The sequence below is a fragment of the Ostrea edulis genome, chromosome 10 (genome assembly GCF_947568905.1).
Source record: "Ostrea edulis chromosome 10, xbOstEdul1.1, whole genome shotgun sequence".
Taxonomy (NCBI): Eukaryota; Metazoa; Mollusca; class Bivalvia; order Ostreida; family Ostreidae; genus Ostrea; species Ostrea edulis.
The window spans coordinates 39,033,060-39,060,947 of record NC_079173.1 but is presented as its reverse complement, the minus strand read 5'-3'; the positions used below and the strand labels follow the sequence as shown (position 1 = coordinate 39,060,947).

General features: G+C 33.1%; 2 protein-coding genes across 4 annotated transcripts in view; one reads left to right on the top strand and one right to left on the bottom strand.

Annotated features, from left to right (window-relative positions):
* Nucleotides 1–27,888, bottom strand: part of LOC125666033 (DNA mismatch repair protein Mlh1-like) — a 121,812-nt gene that overhangs the window by 59,208 nt on the left and 34,716 nt on the right. The window lies entirely within an intron of this gene.
* LOC125666034 (histamine H2 receptor-like) lies at nucleotides 1,147–27,888 on the top strand. 2 transcript variants are annotated; one of them, XM_056151296.1, is made up of 3 exons: nucleotides 1,147–1,624; nucleotides 4,666–4,780; nucleotides 23,240–27,888. In XM_056151296.1, the coding sequence occupies exon 3, from the start codon at nucleotides 23,272–23,274 to the stop codon at nucleotides 24,946–24,948; it is 1,677 nt and encodes a 558-aa protein (XP_056007271.1). In that variant the 5' UTR covers nucleotides 1,147–1,624; nucleotides 4,666–4,780; nucleotides 23,240–23,271; the 3' UTR covers nucleotides 24,949–27,888. The 2 variants fall into 2 exon arrangements, with proteins under 2 accessions (XP_056007271.1, XP_048755090.2); XM_048899133.2 differs by lacking the exon at nucleotides 1,147–1,624 and having other exon boundaries at nucleotides 4,636–4,780.

Sequence of the window (27,888 nt, the reverse complement as noted above, 5' to 3'; positions counted from 1 at the left end):
GTATATCATTCTATTTTAAACAGTATTCCTCAGGAATGTCTGTGGTTTATAAGAAAACTAAAATATCACAGAAAATACACAAACCCTCAAAGGAAGCGTTGAGTGCTTATGTTCAAGTAATCAGGTGTCGGCAAATTACATTATAAGAAAGATTTCCTTCCAGCAAGTTAAAATCAAGTTATCAATGCAAGATGAATTATTTCATAAGCAGCGCAGCTTCTGGGGTTTACTACAAAGCACTCATCCAAAAATGTGGTTTAATTTTGAAATTGAAAAATGAAATTGCCTCTGAGTGTGAGTCCCAAAACTCTGAGTGGTTTAATCTTAAACGAGATATTATACGCTGCATTAACTCTCATACTCATCAACATATAGTGTATGGAGGGAGAATATCTTGTACAGTGTATTTCTAAATGTAATTCGACCCAAATACTAAATGACACACACATTCAACTGCATGATAACATGACATGTTCAATTCCATTATTAAATTGACATGTTCAATCTCAATATCAAATTGACATGTAATTCAACCCAAATATTAAATTGACAAATGTCATCAACTCTAATTTTTGAAATTGACAGCAATATTCCATTGAAATTTTGTTCAACCACAATGTTCAATACCAACATCAAACTGACCTGTTCAACTGCAAAATTAATTTAAATGACATATTCAACCACAATATCAAATTAACATGTCCAACTGCTATAACAATTTTACATGTTCAACTGCTGCAGCAATATTAATTTAAATGACATATTCAACTGCAATATCTAATTGACATGTTAAACCACAATATTAAATTGTCATGTTCTCCCAGAATTAAACACTTCCCAGAACTTCTTACATTGATGCAACATACAGCAGACAATTTGAAACTTAAAAAAATCTTCCCTTATAGATTTTCATGAAATTGATAAATTCCCATTACTTATGATTGCATGATTTATATCAAATCTTTTTCCTTTGCAATCTATGTGTTCCATACTGCTCTCATTTGTGCTTGATTGATTTGGTTGTGATTATAATCACAAGTTTGAGGTTTGCAAAAAGGTCTAAAATGTAAACTAATTTAAGTGTCAATTTAAGATCAAAATATATATGCTATAAGAAAAATACACTTAAAGCCAAGGTGAGCTAAAAACCTGATGTACAACATACTCCAAAATCAGAGATAAGGTCAAGAAAAATAAATAATAAATGTGTAATAAACTATTATCTGGACGCCTACACACTTTCACTTTTAAAATTTAACATTTTCTCGTCAATAACCCCTGGGATATTATTCCATAGAAGGCTATCTTATTCAATGCTATGATATTCCAAATGGCTGTTGGGGATCAGCTATTATGGGAAAATAAATGGTTGAATATTTATGTGTGTTCGGTATCTTCCCCATGAATCTTTTGATCTCTGAAATCTTTTTACAACAAAATGTGATTGTAAAAAAAGAAATTGGATGGCTGCGTGTAGTGAAAAGTCAGTCTGACATAAATAAACTAAATTTTTGAAAGCACCCATCCAATCATTTGATGAGAACCTGCATGTCTACAAATTTTAAAAATCATTCCCAATAACAAAGAACCTGCTGATAGTTTGTTGGATTTTAGCAATTTTACTGTGAGTACATGTATAATTACTATCTATGATTTTATAAAAAAAAACATCACTGTGGTAAATATCAATTCTCAAATACAGTGCTAATATCAATGTTAATCGTGTGCTAGCTAAATAGAAAACAATACGATCAGCTACCCGATCATCTCTACAGGAGTCTTGTATAAATAATCACATGCACAGTGACTTAATGATCTAAACAAAATATATCTAATTACAGTCTAATTACCTCACTTTGGGGGGGGGGGGGGGGAGAGAGATAGAAGAGAAGGGATAGTTTGAAATGAATTTTATTTCACAGTGAAAAATATAACATGCATGTATCAAGATGAAAGCTTCCACAAAGATGAAAAATAGAAATGATCACTGAATACAATATGGAGTCTCTTGTGTTCTATAATACTTTATCATTTGTTCGTGGCATTAAGATTGTCATTGATAATTTAGCCGGATTCCCTGCTGTAATACAACAGATCATCTGGGAATAATGTCACTATAGTTGTCCGAATTCATACACAGCAGCCAGTGCCTTATCTAACTCTAATTATCGTTAAAATATTGATAACAACTGACATTTGTCACAGTGAAGTGTACTTGATGGTATCAAACACCATTTATATCTACGTTTCTCCTCTTAAGGTCACACCATTTTTACAGGAATTTCCAGAACTAGTTTTCATTCAGTTTTATTTTTGGTGTACGTAGTTTCAGATAAACTATAACATATTAAACACTCCCTTAATGGAATACTAGCTGGTACAAGAATGACATCAGGATACTTGCCCTATATATTAATAGCATTCTTATTTCTGCATTACTTGAAGGTATTTACAATAAAGTTACATTATCTAGTTACAATTACTAACGAGGGAGCCATCAAACATATTTATGTTTTCGTTTATCGGCCATTCTGAAAACTACACAGAGAGGACTTTATAAATAAAACATCAATCCCAAATTGTCCCTCAGTAATGGTCCACATAAACTTGCTACATCAGACTAAATCATGATACATCAATTGATTTCAAATAACTTTCTTGCACAAAAATATGGAAAACGTCTTGATAATCGAACTCTGGTCTGGAGAGAAATTGTGATACTCACAATTGATATATACATGAATGAATATTGTTCACAAAGTTTTGAAATTAAAAAGCTCAAAGTGAGTTTTAGCCATAACTCAAATATTATGAGAGACGTATACAATAAAATGTGATCATCATAAAACCCCAACCCCCATCATATAGCTCTTGGCCTGTTAATGATCTGTCAGTCCACACCTTTGGTCATAACGTTTGAACTAATTACTTGAGATTTAAAGGAACATTTGAAATTTTTAACGACATTTTTCTCCAATACATTATGCTTATGATGTGGGCATCAAGGTAAGGGGTTAGAACATAATTTTGATACAGATCAAACTTGATATGTTCTAATCCATTATAATGCAACAATACTTAGCTTTCAGATTCACTCTTCAATTACAAGAAATTATAGGTACAATCAATTGTAAAAATAATTATAATAATAATTTTGAAACTCAAGACTATTAAATTTGCGGGGGGGGGATATAAAGGACCAGATTTTAATCTAAGGGCCCAGTACACAAACAGGTTATACATGTATGATACATGTATATGGGGTGGTCTTCATTGAAATTAAAATGAAATACACAATTCATATTGTATCTGAAATAATTGTGGAAATATCAAATGAGGTCAATGTACACATACATGCACATAATATTCAGAAATCTCCTAGAATGTGAAAGTTTACAATATGCCATATTGGCTTCTGAATTTATTATTAATTTTATCAAATTCTATAGAGGTTTTCATCTGAGCAAAATGAATGGACGTACAGACTCTTCCCTGCATGTCCAATTGTCTGAGATTTGTTTCATGCACTCTGGGACAGACTTATAATCAGGTAAACGGCAGTGAAAAGTCGAGCTCCACAAAGCAACAATAGAGAGTATATCAGGAGGAGGGCTGCACCTCGCAAAAATCACAAAGCAACAATAGAGAGTATATCAGGAGGAGGGCTGCACCTCGCAAAAATCACAAAGCAACAATAGAGAGTATATCAGGAGGAGGGCTGCACCTCGCAAAAATCACAAAGCAATTGTTACCTGTTATTGGTAGAATATTGGCTATGTCAAGCTTAGCATGGTAAAGTGCACCTATTATTTTTTTAGGTCCACTCCCATGCAAATTACCCTGATATTCAGTCAATTACAGTAAAACATGGTTAAAGCTATAACCTCTTAGGCCCGAGAGAAACGTTTCGTTATAACCAAACTTTCATTTGTTATACCTAATCATTATTTCCCCATCATTTGGAAATAAATACCACTTCGCAATAAGCGTGATTTCGTTATAAGCCTGTTCGTTACAGGCCAGCTAATAATACTGTATACCTCCTTCTTACATATTTCTAAATTCTGAAGGTATTTCTCATTCTAAGGGCGCACATTCCTGTACACTGTTAGAAGCAGACAAAGCATTTACATCCAGTACTGCTTCGTCATTCACTAATTGTATGCCAAAAGAATTTAATATAGGCTTTGAAAATTGCAGTATATATATTGTATAGGTTGTTAAATTGCAACTATACATGTACTGATCTTTCTTACACAAATTAAGACAAGCACATACATGCATTTTAATTTCCTAAATGGTTTTTGGGGAGGTTTCCTATATCTTACATTTGGGGGGGAAACATGGACTATATACAACCTAATGTCAAAATCAAAATCTGCTGCTATGAATATAATTTCAAAAAATGTCAAATTTCACACCATTAGAACGCACAGTGTCAGTTCATGTATTATTACACGGTGACCTAAAACGAGAAATTATGATAATCACACCAACCCATTATTTGATAAGCATCATTAAATATTACTCCCAGTGTGCGAAAATCAAAAATATTGATGTTCAAAGCCCATAAAACACAGCGACTACATATACGTAAGCCTTCAATGCATTGCGTTACAGACAAGTCGGCACAAAATAAAATAGGAAATTATTTTGCAATTACAGATTGTGAATACCTTTCAAAGGATTAAACTTTAGCTCAGTACTGGTGATCTTTGAAGGTTCTAAATGACAATTCAGCATGACTGGCTCAAACACCATTGAGGGAACCTCAGCACAGGTAACAGAGACAGGTTTTCTTAAGATTCTAAGCTATAATAGTGTCTCACAATAAGCTAACAAAATAGTTTTTTTTTTTTAATTCTGAAACATTATAAAAGGTAATAATGTGTGTGTCGAAGAACACAGTGGACTGCTATATATGTCGTATAACAATTTTGTGGTGAAATTTTAATATTTAAGATATATTGTTTAAAATTTGTTAATCAAATAATGAAATGAAAGTTTTAATGGTCTTAAATAGATTATACAGTCATTCTAAAAATATTTCTTTAATCAATTGTTTTTAAATAAACTGAAAAAGATCATAGAGAAAACAAGTTTAATTTTGTTACAAGACAATATGACATTTGCCTGGATTTGAATGTAATGTGCACGTGTAAATTTTATGCTAGAATTACATAAATATAGAGCCAAAGCAATTTTCCTCTAAATGTCAGATTTTGAGACTAAAAATGTCAAAATTCAGTGATGCAGATATTTTTATCAAAATTACCTTTTAAAGAGAAGTCCCAATTAAAGTAGTTTATATATACATAAAATTGATAATTAATTGCCCTAAAACCTTTCTTTATGTCAGTTAAAGAATTGAAAAAATTTAGAAGTATAGGTTTAATTTCTTTTTACATCTGAGGGCCAAAAACGTGTTTTAAATTTCTAACCAATAAACCAATGCCACAGGTATCCGACTGCCAATTAATACCTCCTCCTAAAAAAATAATCGCACCTTTCTGCAACTTAAAGTATCCTATACATTTCACAAACATTGCTTCTCATACTTGAAGCAATTCAATATGATATTAATATGTTAGATAGTTTTAATATACAAATTTCAAATTCTGACAAGGACATACATACCTCTTTACGAGATAGTTTTTCATGCTAAATGTTTTATGAAAATCAATTGTTTTAAATAATTACATTTGCTAAAATCCAAGTTCCATTACATTTGCCTTACAGTATTTAATAATTGTAAAAATTATACTTTGTTGTGAAGTGCCAAGAACATGCATTCAGTTATATTGATCAGATTGATATTTCAAACCCTTGGTTAGAAAAAGGGGTCCTGCTGAATTCAACAGGTTAACATGTGTAATATATAAATAGAGAACAAGAAACTCTCAGCAGCCAGGAAGTGAGTGAAATGAGGACCTTAGTAACAGACTGTCCCACACTTGCTCTCTGACAAAAAAATAAGGGCTAATTTTAAGGCTAAAATTAGGAATTTCATAATTAAATTAGGGCAATTTTAGACATTTAAATGATCTTACTTTTGCAATTTGGACAATAAAGAAATTCACGAAAAATACTCTCCGTGCAGGAAGGACGTCTTACAGCTATTATTGGCTAAAACCTTAATAGTCACAATGTCACAAGCAATAAACAGCTTGACACATGGATTCAGTGGTCAAATTTAATTAGTTTGAATGCATTTTAAAAATTGCTAGAATAGAAATATTTATTTTCAAAAAACAGGAATTGACAAGGAAAATTAGGGCTTATTTTAGGATTTCCCCTTGAAATTAACATATTTTAAGGAATTTTAGCAAAACTTAAAAAACAAAAAGGATTTTTTAAGGAATTTTAGGGCTGCATGCTGAGACAGCCTGTAGCCAGCCCATCAAAAATCACAGTGAACATGAACATCAACCATTACAGACTACAGTACAACACAGTTATAAGGAACCTCAGGGGCCAGCAAAAATAATTCATTATAACCCAACTTTATTATATAGCGAACCTCCAGAGCCAACAAAAACAGTTCATTATAACCCAACTTTTAACTACACAGTACGAAACAGCTATAGCAAACCTCCAGGGCCCAGCAAAAATAATTCATTATAACGAAACTTTATTATATAGCGAACCTCCAGAGCCAACAAAAACAGTTCATTATAACCAAACATTTAACTATAAACAGTACGAAACAGCTATAGTAAACCTCCAGGGCCCAGCAAAAACCAAGACCCTGAGTCACAGCAGGTGTGGCACGATAACTTGACCCCTCTCTGCTCAAAGGCCGTAAACGCAAAGCATAAGCCTAAATTTAGCAGCCCTTCACCGGCAATGGTGACGTCTCTATATGAGTGAAATATTCTCGAGTGGGACGTTAAACAATATACAACTAGTTGTAATTGTAACGGGGACCGTTACAGATGTTCCCCAAACCTCCCCCAATTAAAAAGTGATGTCCTTGTGAATCTATAGGAAAAAATCATTTTATTTTAGCCTTATAATTACATGTAGTACGTTCAATATGGTCATTTCAGTACCAAGAAATGAAAGAAAGCGTTGCACGTGCATACACGCGCACGCGTGTATGATTCCGAATTTTTGTTGATGTCGTTCAACAGGCATTTGTATCATATACCCACAGTATGAATTTCATAACGTTTCCACCAAATATAAGGAAGTTATAGCGATTTTAAAATCGTCCAATCAGAAATCAGCACACGTGCATGCACGTGCTGAGCAGTAATTCTAACCACAGCAATTTGTAAGGAGTACCAAGATACATCTAAACCCCTAATATCAATAGAATTTGATGAAAAACAAAAACGTTATCGTCCTTTAAAAATTGAACATTTAAAAAACGTTGCACGCGCATGTGCGTGTGCGTTGGCATTTTTTGTTACACCAACATATAGATACACATATTGTCTACATATGCTGTGAATATCATCTCATTCGCTTCATAAATAAGATAGTTACAAACGTTTTAGCATTATCCAATCAAAATGAAGCGCACGTGCATGCGCGTGCAAATTGGTAATTTTGACCATGTAAATCAGTTAAGGGTCTCAATATCTACCTATGATATGAATTTCAAGCCATTTCAATGAACAACAAAAAAGTTAGACTGATTCCAAAGTTAGCGTACAAATTTTGTAATGCACGTGCACGCGCATGCGTGCGCGTGCTGGCAAAATAACTATTATTTTTCATATGTACAAATGATATACTATCATCCTATTTAGGTTTTATATCGCTTCCTTCAATATTCTGATTTTCCATTTTTTGTACCAAAATTGCAATGCACGTGCGCGCGCGTACATGCACGTGTAAACAAAATGACTATCACTATGCACATCTACAAACGCTATACTATCATCCTGGAAAGTTTCATATCGATCCCTTTTGTAGTTTCTGAGAACACTACCGGACAAAAAAGTACCGGAGAAAAAGAATAATAATAATAACTAGACACGATCTCGTTGCGAGCAACGAGTAGGTCTTCCGTCCGATTTGTTGATGCACTCGGAGTTAAAAAAAAAAAAAAAGACAAATGAGTCCCAATTTAGTTTCCGACTTTAAGACACTTTAGATATAATAAATTTTTCATATCATAAGCTTCTGAAGCAAAGTTGCGGTGAAATTCGTTTGAAATTCGACTCTCCAGGTGAGCCATAAGGCCCGCGGGCCTATTTCTTGATGTCATTTGTTAGCCCTCTATAGACTCAACAACTTTAGTTCTATGTCTTTACAAAATATTTACCTGTAAAAAGTTATTGAGATCGACCGATATCGACAAAAAATCGACTCTACAGGCGAGCCATTAGGACCATAGGCCTATTTCTTGATATCAATCGATATATCTCGAGAAACTGAACAACTTTTGTTCAATATGTCCTTACAAAATATTTACCACTTACAAGTTTTTGAAATCGACTGATATCGACAAAAATCGACTCTACAGGCGAGCCATGAGGCCCACAGACCCATTTTTTGATATTGATCGATAGGTTATGACACATTGAACAACTTTTGTTCAATAATGCTTTTCAAAAAATATGTCGTTTTAAAGATAGGAGGCGTCAAATATTTACGATTTTGGCCCTTAAAATCTCTAATTACGTAACATATGACCTACTTTTTGATTTGATAAGATCAACCTCGTTAAGATGAACATTTCCGCTTCTACAACTTATTATAAAATATTAATAGTTTCTGAGATATTCTCAAAAACATTTGGACCCTTCTGAACCCCTAATTTAAAGGGCCAGTCCGTTTTGCTTGATATCGTAAGAAAGGCCTTGTCATTTTAAACATTTTTTGCTCAACAAGTATTTAGAAATTCTTTACCGTTCTCGAGTTATCTCTACAAGAAATATTTAGGGGCCAAACTGTAACTCCCTAACGGGGCCACATAGGGAAAAAACGAAATGTACATATTGTTAAGATTATCATTCTGAACAACTTTTGTTCAATAATGCTTTTCAAAATATTTGTCGTTTTCAAGATATGAGGCGTCAATTATTTATGATTTTGGCCCTTAAAATCCCTTATTACGTAACATATGACCTACTTTTTGATTTGATAAGAACAAGCTCGTTTAGATGAACATTTCCGCTTCAATGACTTATTACAAAATATTAATAGTTTCTGAGATATTCTCATAAACCTTTGGACCCTTCTGGGCCCCTAATTTAAAGGGTCAGCCCCTTTTGCTTGATATCGTAAGAAAGGTCATGACATTTCAAACATTTTTTGTTCAACAAGTATTTAGAAATTCTTTACCGTTCTCGAGTTATTTCTAGAAGTAATTTTTAGGGGCCAAACTGTAGCTCCCTAACGGGGCCACATAGCGTAAATACAAAATATGCATATTGTTCAGATCATCATTCTGAACAACTTTTGTTCTTTATTGCTTTTCAAAATATTTGTCGTTTTCGAGATACAAGGGGTAAAAAATTTATGGTTTTGGCCCTTAAAATCCCTTATTACGTAACATATGACCTAAATTTTTATATGAATAGATTTGGATTGTTGAGATGAACATTTTTTGTTCTTTGACTTATACCAAAATATTAACAATTTTTGAAATATTTGATCTAGACTTTGAGCCCTTCTAGATCCCTAATTTAAGGGGCTAGCCCCTATATCTTGATATTTTCGAAAAGATCTCGTAAATGTGCACAACTTTTGTTCTACACGTCTTAACAAAATATTTGCAAGAAAAAAGATATTGGAGATCAAAGGTCAAAAATCGCCGAAATCGGCGAAAAATTTTGGCATCCATTTTTTCAGGTCCAGGCGAGCGTTTAGGCAAATCGCCTCCGGTAAAATCGAATCCCCCACAAATCTTCTAAAATGTTTACTCTATCTTGTGTAGAAATTTCAAGACTCTAGCTTCAAAACTAACGGAGGAGATGTGTGGACAACAAGGCCCTTCAAAAAGTCACTAAAAGAGAGATAACTCCTGACCGGAAGTGACGTCAAGCACGAAATTTTGCAAGCAAAGTCTCGTCACCAAAAGACATCTTTCCTGAAAATTTCGTGAAAATCGATCGAGAAATGGCTGAGAAAAACGCGTGTACTACCAAGGAAAATAATAATAATAATAATAATAATAATAATAATGAAGAAGAAGAACGCGAACAATAATAGTAAGGTCTTCCGCTGGAAACGGAAGACCTTAATAATAATGAAGAAGAAGAACGCGAACAATAATAGTAAGGTCTTCCGCAGGAGACGGAAGACCTTAATAAGAAACAGAGTAAAAACAATATGTTCCCAAACTTTGTTTGGGGAACATAATTAGTCATTACATTTGGATTGCTTCAAAAGGTTCAGTGTTTCCATGTGAGGGGGACGTTAAACAATACACAATCAAAATGTCCAACCGATACCCATGCATTCAAATGGGAAAAATATTGCAAAAACAGAACAAATTGGGAATTTCCATTCATATGTCTATGAATGGCATTTGCTTTAAAATAAACACTGAATAAACCATATTCTAAAGAATTATAAACATTAAGTATTCACAATTCTACAAATGAGCACCATTTTATAATTGACCTCTATTTTCCATTTAAGAGGAAGTGAGAAATTAGTTAACTCATACAATATTTCATAAAAAGCAATAGCATTTGGCATTGGGAATGATACTATTTATCGGTACCTGTTATATAAGAAAAGTAAGAAGTCTATGGGCCACATTGCCCACCTGAGTCACCATGGCCTATCATTATTGAGCAATTGGATTTTTAAAAGATTACTCCCACACAAATTTTGACCCCATGTTGTGGTTCCAACCTCGCTCCAAAGGCCTTGCCATAAGGAATCTATATATGAAATATGAAAGACCTAGCTACCTTAAACAGTTCAGAAGATATTGCTTAGGTTAACTTTCCTTAAGAGTAGGTCAAAATCCAAGGTCAATTTTACAAGGTCAAAAACTTTGGTACCAAAAGAAAGGTCTGGTCACAAGGAATGTGTGAATGAAATATGTATCACTCAACATTCAAAAGTTATGAGTATGTATAGGGTTAAAGTTTCGGTTAAGAATTTGACCTCAAGATGAAGGTCAAAATGTCAAACATCAGGGCACAAAATGAAATATAATGTAAAATTAAACTTTTTTAAAAAACTTATAAGGAAGGAGGGAAAACATAAACAATCAAAAGTTTTAAACAAATCATTTATCTATTTAGTGAAATTGTATTTACCAAGGTATATATATACACTCTAGTCCTAGAAGTTTAGATACGTACTTCACAGTAAAACTGTTCCCAAGATAGAATATCACCTGATCAATTTCATCTTTGATTGCGAGCTGTATAAATGGCCTGTATTTATTTACCCCATTGTCACCAAAAGTAAAAACTATAAATTGTAATTGATAATTTAAATAAGGATTTGTTTGGGTTTTTTTTTTTTTTTTTATTTCATCCAAACCTGCCTATGCAGGTGATGTTAAATGTATATTCTTCAAACCAGTCTTCATAGGTGCATTCAGTGCATTATGAACTTTTAATCTCTTTTTTTTTTAATGATTGCTTATGAGTGTTATACATTCTCCTATCAACACCGATATTCACCCCAACTTTCCTGTGACTGCAATCTAATTCATATTGCGTCAGATTCCTGATCCACTACGGAACGTAGAGTGCATTTAATGCTGAATGGTTTCAAAAAGATGGCAATTACACCTGCTTTAAATAGTGTTAAGTGGATGACTTTTAATTAAGTCATCATCAATCATTGGTTACATAATTTTTGACACGAACATTGTAAGTTAAAGGTGTTTAACTTAATTGTGCAACCACTCTTGTTACAATTCCCATTGGTATAGTGGCAATCCTCAGTCAAGCTTCAAAGAGATAACAATTGTTCATCACGAACACTGGCCGGAATATGAAAAAAAGGATTCAATATTGCGATCAGGAGTTAAAAATGCATTCTATCAATTTAGCAACGAGTATCTATACTTAAAGCAATGACAAAATATAATATCTTTCAGGTATTTGGAATAGAATGTAGCTGAATTCAGTTTTCCCCATTCACAAAATCACTTGATGGTGGGGGAAATTGTTACCTTTTTAAAAGTACTTAGAAGTATAGCTGCAGTACTTCTATGTTCCTGCAGTGGGATACTTTTATTTTCAAGTTTCCATATAGCTATCATCTTATAATGAACTGACTTTGAAAAACACTAGTATATAGCACCTTGTTACTGTAGAATTGCTATAAGTGAAGTCCTATTTCATGTAAATTCATGTCAGAATTCACATGCTTCGAGTTATAATTTCAATACTTTTGATTCTCAAATGTGCCCTGCTTAGTCCAATTTACTATCTAAAATTAAAAAATAATAGTGCAACCTAAAGTTATTAACATTTTATTATAATTTGAGCACAAATTATTGCTAATGCATAATTAAAACATTAGTAATTGACATGGAATAAATTGAACTGAATTCCTTGGTTGACTGATTTTAAGGATTATAATTGCCCATATCATTGACAAGCAAACATTAGGCCTTAACTTCCGGAAAAAGACAGAATCATAGAATATTATGTCATTAATATGAATGATAAAAATCCTTTATGCAAATTGTGTCTAGCATCTAAGCTCTAAAAAATCTTTGACATTTAGCCTTAATTATTATAGTTCTTAGCCTGGTTATTTACTAATCTTAAAATAATGACCACACACGTTTACATGTAATATATTTGTTATATTTCCAACTATAAGTAGTATAAATTAATTAGCAGTATATGTTGTTATAATCATTCTATACACCTGGCTCTCCAGCACAAGACTGTCATAAGATGTCACACCTGTATATCATTTTCACTGTCACTCTATCGAAGAAGAAAAAAATCGTTGTAGAAAAAAATACTGCAGGGTGTTTGGTTACCTATTCTACCACCCTACCTGGCATTTTCTCTTCTTTTTCTTTTTTAACCCCCAAACAATTAATAAAGACTAGTTCTATCAAACTCGTGTGCTTTATACATGTGTGGAAACAGCCTGAGTGCACCTCAAGAAGTACGTAAGCTGGGCAGTCTCATCAGCTACCAACGTCACACAGGTCCTATACAAACAATTCATTATTTCTACAAAATTTCCTCATCTGGGGCACAAACATTAAAGAGAAAAGAATAAGGGGAAATGAAAAAAAAACATTGCATGAAAAAAATTCCTGTTATTGCAAAAATATATGGAACAACAATTGAGTTCATTTTGATTGTACATTACTAATGTGATGCCCATATTTTTTATAAAAAAAAAAAAAAAAAAAAAAAAATAATTTCAGATTATCATTTGAATCAATTATAAGAGATTTAAAATTTATAGAAAAAAGCATAAAACAATTCAAAAATAAAAAGTTTTTAAAATAATTATGTGTGTGTGTAATAAATACTATGAGATCGGGAATCAACAAATTGTGTCAGCTGATGCATCTCTTCGGTAGAAGGCATGCTACACTATGAAGCCTAAAACTGTGACCTTTAATTAAGATGGTGTGGCCAAATATCAGCAAAACTCTGTCCAGCTTATAACTGGACAAATTATGTGGTCTAGAATCATCAAACCTGGTCAGTTAACTGCATTCTAGGTACATCGTAGAAGGCATTATGATACTATTAATATAAAGCATGTGCATGTCTGCCGCTCAGTCTGTATATATGCACATCCGTAACTTTAAAAACTGCACCTTGTTACCTACATTGGATGATTTAGGTATGGGTGGGCAGAAAGAGGTGTGACCTAAGGTAACCACAGTATCTTTCCAGCCATTAGTTTTGACGTTCTCTTTGGCATATATCAACCATGCGGTAAGCTATGACTATATATACACTTAAGATATAAACTGAAGGACCACCTTATTTTGTCATGGATATATTTTCACGCCTGTCAAATAAATGGCAATGGGCATAGAGTACTGGTCACGCCCAAGTTCTGTCCATCTCGTTTCCATTTTAAGCTGATCGAAATACTTTTTTGATGAACTACACATCAGCGAGAGCAGGCCCAGCCAGTATCATGTAACAAACTCAGACTTCAGTCAATATTCAATCACCTGTAAGGTGTTCATTCATTTCGAACTCAAACTCGTTCATTTTGCAGAAACTAGAAATTTGATGACGCAATATCGAATAACAATTTTATTTTGGAATTATCGACATCTTAATTTCATCTCAATATTCAGATTTTCTTTTGGAATTATTGACATGTTAATTTCATCGCAATATTGGAATTATTGACATGTTAATTTCATCGAAATATTGGAATTATTGACATGTTAATTTCATCGCAATATTAGAATTACTGACATGTTAATTTCCTCGCAATATTCAGATTTTGTTCAGATGTATCATGATCCTGGCGCCAGGACAACTCTATGGACAGGGTTTGACATTTGATCCGTTATACACACACAACTTTATAAGAGTAGGATAAAAACGATGTGCAACACTTTCTAGCTTGACCTTCAATACGACCTTCACACTTTTTGGATTTTGAGCTTTTGGCTCCATTACTAGGTGTTGTTTTTTTTTTTCTCTCTTGCAGTAAATCCACTGTTGAGAATCCTCTGCAATTTTAACCTTAAGATGGGTTGGTTTGTTATCTATTGTTTAACATCCTGCTTAGGAATATTTCACTCATAGTAGTTGGTCTCCAATTTTGACTATATGTATAAAAAAAAAAAAAAATTACACAAATTATAAATTCACAAATATAACTTACTTGTCAAATCTTGACTTGATATGGTGCAATTGCAATTTGTCCTAATGTACACTATATAAAAAAAAATAACGGAATGCGTAAAATGGTGCTTAAGAATTTGACCTTCAATAAAGAAATTAATCGCTGTCATTATACTTTCTCAGATGGTCACTTTTGACATGAATTTTCCATTTGAATATACAGGACCAGGGCCAACCTAAACAAATAAGTGATATAATTAACTCTATAGGTCACTTCATTAATAATATTACGAGATCACAGAATCCAAAATAAGCTTTTATTACGCCAAAATAAACATAGAAATGTGGAACACCGTTATACAAACGTCACGGATGTCATACCAACCATTCTCTATTTATCAGACCTATTTCTGTTGCTATATTTTTCATCATACTGTCCTTTGTGTGGAATACACAAACACATATATATATATATGGTATAAGTATCTCAGAACATTTTAATTTCCCTAACAGCACGAGAACTACATGCCTTCGTCCCATCCCAAAAATCTTTTTCCCATCATGATCTAGCTGTCTGTGAAGAAAAACAGCTGTAAACTTCCGATTATTGTTATTATTGTGGTCACTTCCAACAATATATCACATCGGAACAATTAACCCTCTCCTTCATAGAAAATAAATATTACATGACCTTCAATTTGTACACACATTACTTCATCATTTAATGAATTTTGATAAATACACAACTTTTCAAAGAAAGACGGTGGGAATATGAAATTTTCAGGAAATCTTGTCACATTCCTTTCCTTTATTTATAAATTTGATAGAATAATTCAAAATCATGGTTTCCATGGCAACAGATTTCTTGATTTTTCTTCAAAAGCTGATTTTCCAATATATCGCAGCATATTGACACTTGTAGTGTATCTAAATAAATTTTCATGCAATACTGATCCATTTTGAGACACTATTCCTTTTTCTAATGTGTTTTTATTAATGAATCAATCTAGAATTTCCATTTTGGGATAGCAAAAAAGATGTGCTAGAAAATTAGACACCAAAGCAGCCATTGATTTCAAAAGTACTAAACTGTGAAGTCTGCAAGACAATTTAAAGCAGGTGATTGTCTCAGCATGCTTAATGTTTACAACCTGCATCATAAAATGAAAACATACATGGTGTGAGCTAGACTTAGAAATCCTAGACACATTTTCTCATATAGTCATCAACTCTATAACAACTGTGAAAATGAGGGTTTTACGTAGAAACTTTTCAGGTATTGTTATATTTCTGTCTAGATCTGCATGTTAGAATAGGTCCTTACAGGTACCCCTTACTTGTCATAAGAGGCAACTAAATGGGGCAGTCCTTCGGATGAGAGCATAAAAACCAAGGTCTCGTGACACAGCAGGTGTGGCCTCCCTGCTCAAAGGTCCTAAGCACTGAACGTAAGCCTAAATTTTGCAGCCCTTTTTTCACAATGGTGACATATATATCCATGTGAGTGAAAAATTCTCAATATCAAACCAACCAACCAAAATCTGAAAAAATATACTGAAAATCATTGAAAGAACTATCCACTCCCTAAAGAGTCAATTTTAGACTAAAATTCATTCCAGAGAAAGTTTAAGGAGGTATGCTACACCAGAGAAAGTTTAAGGACATGTATTCTTAAAGGAGGTATGCTACACCAGAGAAAGTTTAATAGGACTATGAGGTTGATCAGATTTCACTGTTTTTCAGGGTAGGTCCCTCACATGATTTTGACAGATTTACATTGAGGGTCCTCAACTATGATTTTAACAAGTAAATGTTAGGAAAATTCATTGACAAATAGTGATGTACCGATTGTCGCCGACTTTCGATTGTCGGTCGCTATAACTGAAACGATATGAATAATCGATTGTCGTTTTGAAAATAGAAAATTGCCGACGTCGATATTTTTAAAAAAAATAATACGAATATTCCTACCGCGACTTATCTAAAATAAAAAATGGCTGACGAAGCTGCATCGTCCGATAAGACTGAATGATTGAATATTGTTTAACGTTTCTCTTGAGAATCTCTCACTCATATGGAGACGACACCAGTGCCGGTAAAGGCCTTCAAAATTTAGGCCTATGCACGGTGCTTACAGTCTTTCAACAGGGAGGGATCTTTATCGTGCCACACCTGTTGTGACACGGGGCCTCGGATTTTGCCTCTTACAACAAGCAAGGGGTAATGAGGCTCTATTCTAACCCGGATCCCATAAGAACATATCAATCTCTATCCCGTAAAATAAAATAGAAAGTATGGGATTAACTTCAAATTTCTAATTATGATTTTGGACGTCTCCATATGAGTGAAACAAGATACAATCAATCTAATGATTTTATTCTAATTAACTTAATATCTAGGATAAAACATAAAGTAAATTTAATATATTTATGCCATAAATTTGAAATCATTAAAATTCGATTATTTTTCGATTAATCAATCGAAAAGGTACATCTGATTAATCCGATCATCGATTAAATTTATTTTCCCGATTGCCCATCACTATTGACAAATAATATTTTCACAACACTCTGTCCTGCCTATCAGTAAATAGATTAATTAATATTACTTGCAATTTACATTCATCAAAAATTGAGGTGTCTGCACATGCAACAGCATTCAAATGGCAATTTTACCTAATTAACTATGTACCTCGAGTAACATAAGAAATATACAGAATTGCTATATAAATGTATATCCCATAAAATATGGATGATGCAACATCTTTATAAATTCTAAACTATTGCAAATTGGGACATTATACTATTCAAGTATTGAACTAAAATCTCTCGGCAATGGAAAAACTCCAAAATATTATGGTTCCATGACAGGCCTAGGGTTATAATCATTCACACACCATTCAGAAACTGGTAGTGTTTCTTACAGCAATACTACTTTTCATTGGGCTATCAATTTACTCCCAGTGGACTATATTTAGCTTAATTTGGTTTACATATTTAGCTTGGTTTATATGTACGCGGTCAAAAACAAGATCAGGTAAGTTCACTTTATCCAAGGAGATTTAAAATGTGTAGGCATACATGTATTCTTAAATTGTCATCGTCAAAAGATAGATGAATATCATTTTCAATTCAATAATCATATTTCCATTCAAAGAGCTTCATCAACTGTTTTTAATTTCATAGAATTAAGATTGTGAAAATTTTAATAATGATTTTAATCTATTTTCAAACAAGAATTTTTTATGGAATAATTATTTTTCTTTCCTCATGGCATTCAAATTTTTATTCCTATTTTATTTTTATTTGGGGGGGGGGGGGGGGGGGGCAATTTTTCTTCCCGGTGTATAATTAATATCTTTTGTCCTTGGCTGTATAGTTTATATAAAAATACATTTAATTATTTCCTTTTAACATCTGTTTTTGGTTCTTAAATTAAATGTGGCATTTTTTATCTACAATGTATCATGATAAAACATATTTGTTGATCAAATGTTAATATTCCTGTAAGGCATCCTTAATTTTGCCAATAATTCACAACAAAATCATTTGATGAGTGTATTTCTTTCAGCAAATTAAACAACGTTAACAGAAAATGACATAATTATCAATATAATAAATCTTCTGATATTACAAAACATAATCAAGTTGTCCAAATACTTACAAAATTATTTTTAAAAATATTTATTAATTTAATACTTTAGAAAGATATTTTATCTATATTCTTAATTATTTCAAAGTGCTAGTAATCTGCAGCTGAGTCAATTAAAAGTGATAGCTATAATTAAATTACAACCCTTTCTAATCAATATGATTTATAAGCTAAAAATGTTTTATTTCAGTCTTGGTTAAATCATACTGTTAATGTCCCTAATATTCAATACATATTAATATTGAAATAAATATGGTGTTTAAAATCCAAATTTGAAGAATAAAAAAAATATGTGCTTAAAAAACTTGTTCTTCTCTACGGTTTCAGAAATTGCAGGATTTTAAAATGTTGATATGGAAATTATTATAATTAACCAACAAAAAAACCAAAACATATTTCTCCAAATATTTCATATCTATATTCTCTAGACATTGAATTGTATTTTAAGTTCTTACAAAATGATTATAAAATCAAATATAAAAATATACGGTATTATACTTTAATTTTCATTATAATTGTGTATATTTCTTTAATTTCAAATTTTTGATTAGAAGTTAATGAAATATAAAGTCCACATGAGGTACTACATCTGTAGGTTGTAAGTAGTCCTTGTGTAAATGGAATACTGATTATAGTACTATTAGGGTCGCTCCACCTTCATGTGAAATGCATGCTAATCATGCAATATCAATGATTCAAAATTTGTATCGATTTCCTCTGGAGTTTTGTAGTACATTGTATTTTCAATTTCCTTGGAAGTATATTTTTAATTTCCACATGGGAGAGAAACATTTAGTGGAACTAAAATTAAACATTGGGGTTCTATAGTACCATGGTTATTATATAAAGCTATACAAATGTAATAAACTTTACCTTTTGCACTTAAAATTTACTTATGATTAATATTTGCATAATCTAGCTGTCTGTTGGTGTCAACATAGCATAAGCAATTTGACACAAATCAATCAATATCACATCAAATTAATATACATATTTCATATCTTCTAACAATATAAAAATGTTTAAGGCTGACAGAGAATAATTACCTTTTTGCACCTGAAATACTGAGAATAATTGCCATTTATTGAGTTTTAAAAAAAAAACATCTTAGGGAATATTGTCAGTTTTCAAATTCATTGTTACAAAGTCTTGCCTAAAAATTAAAGAAATGGGGAGTAATTCTAGATAAAAATTTTAAATTTTCGGCCAAACAGCGTTCAGTGTGGGGGAAAAAAAGTTATGAATTAACAACATTTGAAGTAGTTTCAAGTCTCTACTACTACTAGAATCATAGATTATAAAATTGAAATATTCATCTGTGGGTATCAACGTTGATGATGGATATTAAAAACAAAATTGGTAATATGTGTGAATTTAGTGCTTCTTGATTAAATTATCCTTCCACCACAAAATGTAGTCCTGGCTCTTTCTAAACCTTTTCATAGTTTGAATTGACAAACAACTTTTCAACTGGATATTGGGTACCAAATGTATGAAGTACTGAAGCAGTACCTTGACGTCCAGTTAGAGTAACCTGTGTGGTGTGCTCAAAAGCTGATCAAGCAAACTTCCTCAATATCGTTTAATTAAATTAAAAAAAATCTCTATATTGCTACCTTTTTAAAGATGTTTTAAGACATACATAACAAACAAAAGTTATTCCCTATTTCATGCAGTAAACATGCTTAAAGCAAAGAGCTGGGGACGAGCAATTTTGATTAGTTATAAACGTAATTCATTAATGTCCATTATAATAGGTTTTAAAATTGCAGGGAATTAAAATCACTTCACTGTAAGTGTGAATTCAATATCGGTGTGCTTGCTGGAACCGTGTTTTACTGTAGGAAATGTCAATTTTTTCAGTATCAAGTAGTTTACTAAATTTTTTTTATCATGGTACTTTGTGAATAAAATTCCCCCATAAGATATATTCCTATCATGCACAAACTTTAAACAAGAACTCTACAAGGAGGGGCATATCCCCTCACAGTGAGTCTCTATATTGCAGCTTTCTCAATGAAGTCCTAGTGACCTTGACCTTTAAACCCCTAAATCAATAGGGTTCTTCCTCTCTTGATAACAAAGTCACATATACCAAAAATGTTTCCTGTACCATGTCTACAAGCTCAGCGTTAAATACACAAACAGTCCCATCACTGTCTCCTCTCAAAATGAATTGTGAGGGAATAACAAGAATATATAAGTCTATGGTGTCACATGGGGATGGAGTTACAATAACAAGATTATACAAGTCTGTGGTGTCGCATGGGGGTGGAGCTACCTTGGAAGATTGTAGTTTGATTCATAAATAATAAAATTATTTCATCAACATCCCGATTTTTATCTATATAATTAAGCAATTTACTCTCAAAGTTCTCCATCTCTCAAAGTGAGATTTGGGTCCTGTAAAACATATTTCATCAATTTTCACTCTTGATCTCCCGAAGTGGTAGTAGCTTCTACAATACACCTCAAAATGCAGCAAATTTTGCATTGTATCTTTCATGAGTTATATATAGAATTAAGGATGCACTTACATGTCAGTAATGGATGAGTTTCACAACTTTATGTAATGTTATTTCATATAAATTGCAGATATAATACAGGGTATATACATCATGAGTCATTAAACATTTTTATTTCATTATAGTTTCAGTGAAGATATATTGATATTTTCAAGCATTGCGTAAAGCAAATACCTAGATTATTATGTGGTGTATGTGATTTTCAAACTTTCGCCATCTGCTGCTTTTGATGTAGGACCATGTGATCGTTGTAAAATACCCTTTGATTGGTTCATTGGACTTTTTAAACATGCATACATCATAAGAATGATGTCATAATACTTTTGACTATTGGTACTCCATTTTTATTTGTTGCTATAACAATCAAGGTTCATAAAACAGCTGGCGAACTTTAATGAACAGCCATTACAATAGTGAATGAATTATCTAACCATAGGGTTATTACAAAAATCAAAGAAATTCTATACTTTACTCTTAGGGCTTGCAAATTTCATTAAAATTATATGTTTGATTTTTTAAAAATTGAAATAAAAAATACAGGTTCCACAATTTAGCAATATTTTCTTCTTGTCACCTACAATGATAAAAAAGGTAAACTTTTTTGTGTAGTGGATTGTATTTTCATCAGCAGCAGGTATTTATTAGTAAGCCACACAAAACAAAGCAGTTATGTATTACGTATACAGATATAATTTTCATAATAATTGACACCTTACACTTTGGACAGCCCTGACCTTAAGGGGCATTATAAGAGACGGCTACTTAAAGCTATGGAAATAGATTGTATGGCTTTCTGACTGCTTACAAAACATGAGTACTAGGCTGTCACACATTGATATCTTTAGACACATAAGTCTGACCCTGGGACAATATCAAGCTACCTGTGTCCAGTTTATAAAAACACTGGATTCTCTGGTAAGGTTTCGGTTTACAACAAACAACTTGTGGGAAAGCAATAGGCATGGGTACTGTCAGGGTTCGAAATAATTAATGACGTTGATAAAACTATTGGGAAGAACGGTGGTCAACACGTGTGGACAGTGGACACTATAGACAGTAAATAATGAGTGTGGACGGAAGGACATCGTTACAAGATTCAGTGTGAAAGTTGCACCTAGGATTATAAGTATCAAAATGGATCTCTGTTGGTTTCATAGAGAAATCATAAGGTACAGATCCTTCTGGTAGGCGTTTTTTTTGTAGATCACTTGAATCATCTGTTTTTGTCCGTCTTCCGTCATGCGTATAAACTTAATTTTCACTTCTCCAGAATCACTGAACCAATTTCAATCAAACTTTCCACAATTCAAAGCATCCTTGGGTGAAGGGGATACAAGTTTGTTCAAATGAAGTGCAGTGCCCCCTTTCCAAGCATTAAAGATGTTTTTTAAATGTTTTACACATTAATACTTAGTAATACCAAGTTTGGACCCACCCTGGAGTCAAACGCTCTATCCTGGGAATCATAAAATTCACAATTTTGGGAGGCCCCTAGCTGCAATTAGTTGGAGGTTTTTTTGGTTTTTTTGTTTAGATTTTTTTTTATACAGATGTGCAATTGTAGAGAAGACAATTGAAAACTGATATAAAGTTTTGGCAGTTTATGCCCCACCCCTAAGGCCCCAGGGGTGCAGGAGTCCTGAAATTTAAAATTTATATCCCTCTTGTCCCATGCATGCAAAGATGTTTCATACCAAATTTGAAAAGAATTAGAATGGTAGTTATCGAGAAGTTCAAAATGTTCAATAGTTAACACACGACAGCCAACACATGTCGCACAACAGATTCTGACCAAATGCAAAGCAGGTCACCTGAATTTACTCAGGTGACCTAAAAATGGTGACTATAAAATGCCCACTTTTTAGCCTATTGATACAATTTTTAATATATGTGACAACATTTCTAATGATAGCTAGGCATTTGTGAGTCATTGATGATTATCAATAAAAGCTTTTTGGATCATTGTGGGCCGAGACATTAATATAGATATTAGCCGTTGAATACCCTCGTTTTAACAAAAGGAAGAAGTTTAGAAAGTTTAGAATCTAGCTGATGCATTTTACATGTATCACTAATTCACTCAATGGCTAAAACTTTTGAAATGCATCAATAGTTTGTTTAAGACTCAATATTTTCATTATAATCATGCAGAAAATTTAAAATCAACTTTAAGTTACTAACAGGCCCAAATTAAGCTATTAAAAGCCATGTTTGGAAGTCATATAGATTCATGAACCTGCCCCTTGACCACAAAGGTTGGCTATGCTTGCAAGGTATAGTGTTTCAGAGAAATGTCTTGTCTTAATCATCATCTAACAGATTATTACATCTTTTTTTGAACAGCTCCCCACAATGGCAGAAATTGACTGACTAATATGGACATGCCAGACACGTTTCCATTTGCCCTGGATGACTTGTTGATTTTAAACACCACTGTGATCCCATACAACTCCAACACCACAGGGCTATACAGCAACTTTGTCAATATCATCAACTCCACAACATGGGCAAACCTGCAGCCGCAGAACATCCATGAAAGAGCAGACGAAATCTTCACCAAACCAGAAAACATAATCACCCTTATTTTGTGTTTCTTGGCGCTAGCCATCAATGCCATGTCCATCGCTGCCACCGCTCACATTCCACACGGACTGACCAATCACTCCAAACTAATCATCAGTTTAGCGGCGTCCGATATCCTCGTCACAATCAGCGTTTTCATGCACATACTTATCAAGGTCCTGGTGGCTCCCATCATCCTCCCCACTCTGGATAATATGTCTGAGAGACTGACCTCTGCATGCATGTTCCAGTTCGTCAATTCCATCAACATCACCGCACATATTATTTCATTGCTAAATCTGTTTGCGATGGCCCTTGACCACTACATTTCAATTCTGCAACCCCTACACTACTATCATATCATGAACCGTTTCCGTGGGAATCTCATGATCACAGTCTTATGGGTTACGGCATTCGTTGGAGGATTTTCCAATTTCTTTGCTGGATTTGCAAAGACAGCAGAAGACAGTTATATGAATTTCTGTGAATATACTCTTTACACAGAATATCAAGCAGAATATATTGTGATCATCATGGCTTTGATTTGTCTGATTTCCATTTCAGTCATCTACATACGCATATACCGAGAGGTGAAGCGAATTAATGCAAAATGTGCAACTCTTCTCAAAGATGGTTTGCACAACAAGAAAGCCCTTCGTACCACTTTACTTATCATCAGTACATTTGTCGTCTGCTGGTTGCCAAGCATGACATTTCAAATAGCCATGATTATACAAGTACACGTCAACACGGATTCTGTGAAAGATCTCTTCGAGACTCTGATCCGTGCCAACAAATACCTATACGCTCTCTTAATTGTAAATTCGCTTTGTGACCCCGTAATCTACGCAGTGCGACTAAAAGAGGTGCAGCACGGGTATTTCAGACTACTGTCCCGCTGTTCCAAGTTTTATCAGGACAAAGTTCGACGGGAAATTTACAACCAGTCTAGAATTTCTTACAACTGTAAAAGGAGATCCACGGAAAACACCATAAAATTCCTTCTGACTGACTTTAATTCTAACCAATCCACTTCTGGGCTGAATCGAGACCCTTCCTCTCCATTATTATGTGACGAGGGTGTTGTGAGTGAGATGTATTTTTTCACGAGAGAAACATCGATAAAACACTCCAGGCAAGAATCTACAGACACCCAACACTGTGAAGTTCTTATTATTTCTTCTGAAAACCAAACTGAACACACAAATGACCTCCGAGATAATTCTCAAGGATTTCATAGTGACAGCTTGGTGTCAGTTAAAGAAAGCAAGCCAAGTACTGATGATAATTTTTCTGGAAAAGTAGTGGAAAATTGCCCCGACGGACAATCATATAGTGCTACGAACAATTTCCAAAAAGACAATGAAAGTACAGCAGAATCGGGACAGTTTCAGCCTATCTCTGTGCAAATGCCTGAGGGAGACAAATTCTCTCACAACGCAAGTGAAACATTCCTGTTCAATTCTATACAGAACATAAGTACTGTTTAATACTCAATCATGTTCACTCAGTGATATGTGATTATGTGGTAAACTTGTATACAGATTGTGCTCTCAATAATTAGGCAACTAAGGCAATTAATTCAACCAATCTAAAAATGATCTTGTGCTGGTGATAATGAGCAAGATATCTTTTGGAACAAAATTTTCAATCGTCATGAAAACGCAACAAGAATATTGCCTATAAACAAATTAACAGACTGTTTTCGTTCCATGAGTTAATGTGTTTTCATTAAACTATGACAGAATCATACTGATTTAATAGAAATCAACACTATAATAGTGAAAAAATTTCTGCCGCATATTGTAGTCAAGGCATTGAGTTCTTTGTAAAATCATGACAAGAACTCCACAAGGCAGGGTATATTTCCTCGCAATAAGTATCTACAAGCTTTTTCTTTGAAGTCCCATAGTGACCTTAACCTTTGATCCTAAAATCAATAAGGTTCTTCCTCGTTTGATAACACAGCTACATGTGAAGGATTGAATCAATCAAGCAAAAAAAGGCCTATAGAGTGTCTAAGAGCTTTATCTATGAAGTCCCAATATGACCTTGACCTTTGGATTCCAAAATTAATAGGGTTATTCCTCTCTGAAAAAACAAAGCTACAAGGGGAGTATGAAATTCACGGAGCAAAAATATGGCACAAGTTCACACCCACCCACACACGAACGGACCCATTGCAATGCCCCCTCTCACAATTCATTGCAAGCGGATACAAAATCTTCATGCCCGAGTCTAAACTGTTTAAATATACAAAATTGAACAATCAATGGATGTCAAATTTTCAAATTGATTTATTTCATGAAATAATGAGTGCATTATACGTTAATAAACAAAGGAGATTATACTATTTTATACAATAACATGATTTCTATGATTTTTTTTTTTTTTACATGATCCTATTGATTTTTAGGTCAACGACCAAGTCACTAACTCATATAAAATATCATTAAACAATAAAATTGTAAATAGATGGTTACTTTAGTTTTCTCCAAGCTTGTTTAATGACATTTAAGCTATAGGTGAATCTCCGTATCATAAGATCGACCTCTATTGATTTTGAGATCAAAAAGTGAAAGGTCATAATTTGTATAAAGTATAAAAGTTTTATACTGTAAATCTAGTCATTTTCCCCTCTTTAACAACTGGTATCTACGTGTTTACTGGTAATTAAGAGCAAGGCTTATGTTTTCAAAAAAAATAATTACAAGAGGCCCACGGGCCTTATCGGTCACCTGACTACTACTTAGAAGTATCACTTGCCCCAAGGGCTATGAAATCTAGGAAACAAATTTCCTGTTCTGAATATCAAAGCTAAATTCTAACATTCAGCAGCAGTATCAAACAAGACGTGTTCTTAAAACTTCACTGCCCTCAAAAGTGCATACACTGATGAAAAGCTTTACATAATATAATATATGTATTAATAAACATGAAAAGATATGACTAATATAGACCCATCCTAGAGTCAAAACCCTGGGGTTGCGAAATTCATCATTTTTTTTTTTTTTTTTTGCTACATCCTTTTCTGATAATTCTAATTTGCATTTAGATTTTATATGGTATCAGCAACCTTAAAGAAGTCCTTTAAATCATTATAAAAATTTTGGCCCCACCCTGAAACCAAATCCTTACCCCTTATGATCATGATATTTACAATTTTGGTAAAGGACTACCTGCTCTTTCTAAATATCCATTTAGTTTCAATTTAGTATCAATAGCACTAAAGAAGATATATGTTATTAAGTGTTTTACACATAAACATTATATACAAGTTTGGCCCCACCCTGGGGTCAGAATCCCTACCCCAAGGATCATGAAATTTACAATTTCGATAGAGATCTTCTTGCTCTACATCACTATGCATTTAGTTTTTCTTACACAAGTGCAGTTGTAGAGAAGAAGATTCTTGAAAATTGGTCAATTTTGGGCAATTTTTGCCCCACCCCTAGGGCCCCGGAATGCAGGTGTCTTGAAATTTACAATTTATGTCACCCTTATCCCAAAGATTTTTCGTACCAAATTTGAAAAGATTTAGAATAGTAGTTATCAAGAAGAAGTTTTAAATGTTCAATTGTTAATGCACGACAATGATAAACACGATGATGAACGACGGACAACAAACAACTGCAATAACACACTAACACACAATGACACACAACATTAAAAGTTTAAACATGAAGTAGTTGCATGATGAAAAGATACAAACAAGAAATTCTATTTTCCAAAATTAATGAAAGAATTAACAATTTAAAAAACAACAAACCACAAGTCACTCTCTTTTTCAAGTTGTACATAATTTAAATCAGATAGAAATTATTTTCATTTACCGTCTTACATTGAAAATTGTGTTACCATATAAGCAGAATTTTTTAGCGAGGATTTAATTTTATTGAATTAATTTATGGAAAAATTGCTAAATTTGTGTCTCGCTAAAAATTCCACTTCTACAGTAATTGATAATAGACACTAACAAAATTTGTGACGTAATGACCCAGATTTTAGTTGGGGTTCCCATGCGGTTTTTCTCTCTCCATGTGCATGTTTTTCTCTAAGTATTCCATTCACTTCTACTGTCCTTAGACAAGAGATAAAATTCCTGACTAGCTTTTATTTTTTTCCCCCACATTTTAGCCTCATTAGAAGTCGATAAGCACAAGACACACCTTAATTTGTGATATTTATATGCCATTACCATACTCCAAAGTTTTGTCAATTAAGATTATATGTTCTGAACATTACTATACATTGTTTTAACAATCTCTGGATTTCAGATGCTGCCTCAGATTTAGGATTCTGAAATGTATTTATTTCATGCACTTTTTATATTTTACTTCATGAAAGTCAAATAAATTACAAAACACTCATACAGCATATTGTATTCTGTTCCTGTATAGTTTTGAATAAAATGCTTTGATACATTGAAA

Excerpts from the sequence above, each read along its gene's own strand:
- LOC125666034 (XM_056151296.1), top strand. The coding sequence starts at position 23,272 with ATGGACATGCCAGACACGTTTCCATTTGCCCTGGATGACTTGTTGATT.